This window comes from Lactuca serriola, chromosome 4 (genome assembly GCF_051521515.1).
Source record: "Lactuca serriola cultivar US96UC23 chromosome 4, Lser_US96UC23_V15, whole genome shotgun sequence".
NCBI classification, from domain to species: domain Eukaryota; kingdom Viridiplantae; phylum Streptophyta; class Magnoliopsida; order Asterales; family Asteraceae; genus Lactuca; species Lactuca serriola.
The window spans coordinates 287,047,136-287,050,928 of NC_136411.1; the positions used below are offsets into that span (position 1 = coordinate 287,047,136).

The 3,793-nt window shown below is 34.7% G+C and overlaps 1 protein-coding gene and 1 pseudogene across 1 annotated transcript; both read left to right on the plus strand.

The window, feature by feature from the left end:
- The first annotated feature begins 943 nt into the window (after positions 1-943).
- Positions 944-1,562, plus strand: LOC145099406 (uncharacterized). The gene is made up of 2 exons (XM_079036986.1): positions 944-1,334; positions 1,450-1,562. The coding sequence occupies exons 1-2, from the start codon at positions 944-946 to the stop codon at positions 1,560-1,562; spliced, it is 504 nt and encodes a 167-aa protein (XP_078893112.1).
- Positions 1,563-2,606: 1,044 nt separating this feature from the next.
- Positions 2,607-3,432, plus strand: LOC145100637 (RING-H2 finger protein ATL78 pseudogene; annotated as a pseudogene).
- Positions 3,433-3,793: the final 361 nt, after the last annotated feature.

Consider the following 3,793-nt stretch of genomic DNA (forward strand, 5'->3'; position numbering starts at 1 on the left):
GAGTTGATTGTGCTTACAGGTTGCTCGGCTGCTCCGATGTCATTTTCTTACCTTGGGGTGCCAATAGGAAAAAAACATGGGGCATATTGGTAATTGGGAGGTAGCTATTCAGAAATTCATGAAACGATTTGGAAAGTTAAATTACTTTTTGTGGGTGGAAGGCTGACTTTGATTAGGTCGATGATGGGTAGCCTCAAAATATATTATATGTCTCTTTGTAAGATGTATGTAGCAGTTGGTAATTTATTAGAAATGTTGAAATCGAGCTCTTTTTTGGGGTGGAAATGAAGCAGAAAGGAAAATACATTGGATTATGTGGGAAATTGCTTTAAACTCTAATGAAAAACGTGGTTTGGTTATTGGAAGCTTAAAGGCTCTTAATGGAGCCTTACTAAAAAAGTGGAGTTGGCGTTTTTATACTGGTCAAAACCCTATGTGGGTTAAGGTTATAAAGAGTACTCATGGGGTTCATGGAGGTCTAGGACTCAATACTCCTAAACCAAAAGGTGGTGGTGGTGTTTGGTCTTCAATAGTAAAAGGTTTAAATGAATTACATGAAAAATATGTTCTACCCCTCATTCTCTGTTACGAAAAAGAATTAGGAGTGGGGTGATACTCATTTCTAGAATGAGGTTTGGGTGGGAGAGGAAAGACTAAGGGATCGCTTTCCTAGACTTTTCACGCTAGAAACAAATAAAAATTTGCTTCATTGCGGATAGATGGTGAGATGGAGATTGGATGTGGGAGTGGAGTCGAGAGATTAGAGGAGCGGGGTCACAACAAATAAATTTGAGGTGATGATTCAGATGCTTAGTCAAGTTCATCTTATTGACCGTGTGGATAGATGGAGGTGGAACCTTGACGCAGATGGGTTATTTTCGGTCAACTATACAAGACGACATATAAATGATATCATTCTTCCTGGAGGTTTATTTCCCACTCGATGGTGTTTGTCCCCATCAAGGTAAATGTTCTTCTTTGGCGAGTTGTTTACAATAAGCTTCCTACTAGACAAAATTTGGTTGATAGAAATGTCGATATTCCCTCGTTTTTATGCCAATCATGTTCTTTGGAGGTTGAAGATTGTAAGCATGTTTTCGTTGACTGTGAGGTGGCAAGTCAGGTTTGGATTAAGGTCGTCAAGTGGTTGGATCTTCCATTTCCTTTAATCATTAATGTGACAGAGCTTCTTTATTGGGTGGATACCGTCTCTTTACCAGATTTGAAAAAGAAGGTGTTGGAAGTTATTGTCTTGACCACAATATGGATGATTTTGCAGTACAGGAACAATGTGTTTCGGTCTCCAGCTATGAAAAGGAGTGGTATTTTTGAAAGTATTCGCATTCATTCTTTTAATTGGTTTATTAATAGATGTAATAAGAGTAGTATCACTTGGATTTTATGGTTACAAAACTCATTGATCCAAGACTTTGTGTAATTTTATTCTAGCTCTTGTTAGTGGCGTTTATATAATTCAGCTGTTTAAAAAAAAGAATGAAATATTTGGTAGGAAGGATAAAAAATACATCATTTGCGTGTTTTTTGACGAACCAGCCAAATGAATCATTAGATAATATAAAAATAACAAGATTTGCAAAAAACAATCCCCAAAAAAAACATCATCGGTCCAATTTTTTACCTAATCAAATTTTGATTCACTTTTTGGACAACTTTAATAAATCATCACAAAAATGAATCATCGATGACTTTTTTTTTTAGTTTTTTTGCAATTCATATTATTTTTGTGTTATCTAATGATTCATTTTGATGATTCGTCAAAAATCATGCAAATAATACATTTCTTACCATTCCTACCAAATATTTTTTTTACGGGATCTACATCAATTAAATTAAAAACGTTTCATGAAAGAGGAGAAAAAGCGGTGGTTATTAAATAGTTATCCGAAGCATCAACAATACTTCAATGGTAAAAAAGAAGTGATTGGCGACGGAGAAAAGCTCCACACATAGCATTATTATTATTATTATTATTATTATTATTATTATTATTATTATTATTATTTAACGGCATCACACATATATAGCATTATTTGACTTGCAGAATGTGCGTCGGACGTCCCATATAAATACAGAAAACATTTATTAAATAATTACACATTTACACATCCCTTAGTGGAAGATCTAAATGGTGGAGATCCTATAAATTACAAAGACAATAGATATTCCCACATAGTGGCTCAAATACTATACTTATATCTTTTTTTTTAATGATTATGGGTATGTTCGGCACACACACAGTTTTTGGGAGCTTCTAGCTAAACGCTAGTTAAAAAAAAAATCTCGTTCGGCAACAGGGGCAATTAGCTTTTAGCCTAAACGAAAAGCTCCAAAATCAAAATTATCGGCTACCAGTTACTCGCTAACTGCTAACTGTTATCAGTTAGTTTTGCCGAACATGCTCTATATTTATTACAAAAGCGTAAACATAAAATCCCACATGATAGCTCAAATACTCTATACCTTTTTTTAATTTTTTTTTTAATACACTAAGCGGGACCCTACTCTAATCACCCCTCGATATATATACCTAAATGTTGGTCTTACATGGAATTCTCATCAAAACAAACCTTGATCATTACTCACAAACAACTTAACATGTCAAGACTGTCCACTGAGCTCTTTGAGAATGAAATGAAGCATTTTATTTCAAGAAAACTTCTACTTGACACGTACTCATACCAACGACCAGCGGCTGCTGTGAGAGCTCCATCACCGTCAAGCCCACATACAGAACATAACAACTTTCATGCGAATGTGGTGATGGTGCTGTCAGTGCTGCTATGCGCTCTGATTTGTTCACTTGCGTTGAACTCCATTATCAGGTGCGTATTAAGATGCACAGGCTTATTTAGATCAGAAAGCAGCGGTGGCCAGGAAAGTATTTTAGTTAAAGCCAACACTGGAATCAAGAAGAAAGCATTAAAGAGTTTCCCAACAGTCAGCTATTGGGAAGGACTGAAGCTACCAGGATTGGACAAGGAATGTGTGATATGCTTGGGTGATTTTTCAACAGGAGAGCTAGTAAAAATACTGCCCAAGTGTAACCATGGATTTCATGTGCGTTGCATCGATAAATGGCTGAGTTCACATTCATCTTGTCCAACTTGCAGGCACTCCTTAACTGAAACATGTCAAAAGATAGTCACAGGTGGGAACTGTAGCATCATTATATCTTCGCAACCCCAAGAGGAAGGTCCAAGAAATATTACTACTCTGACCATATTGCCTCTACCACATGAAGGTCTTGTAACAAATTATGAGACTTAACTAGCTTCTTCATAAAATGAACAAATCAAATGTAATTACTGTAATACTCATACGTAGATTGGTAGGAATTGTCCATTGTGTAATTTAAAGTATTATTGACACCAAAAGTTCTTTCCCTAGAATAAATTACATGTGATGTTGCAACTTTGCAATTGTTTTACAAATAATTTTTTACTAAATACATCAGCAGTTTACAATTAGCTAGCATTTTACTCTAATATATTTTTTTATATTTAAAAGTATATTAACACTTGTATTAAAATAAAAGCGTACTGTTAATAAAGAGTTAACAAATAATATAATTTGAATATCATAAATTTTCTCCATAAAATTGCATAATACGCAAATTCGGGTGGTGGTATAATGTCTAAGTAGAGTTGCACAAACCCGACTGTTTTTCAAAATAATAATAATAATAATAAACAGGTTTTTTTATATTACAAGTTGTCATATATGTGGTTAGGATTTAACACAACCGTTGGTTAGGAATCAGTTACCAGAAAAA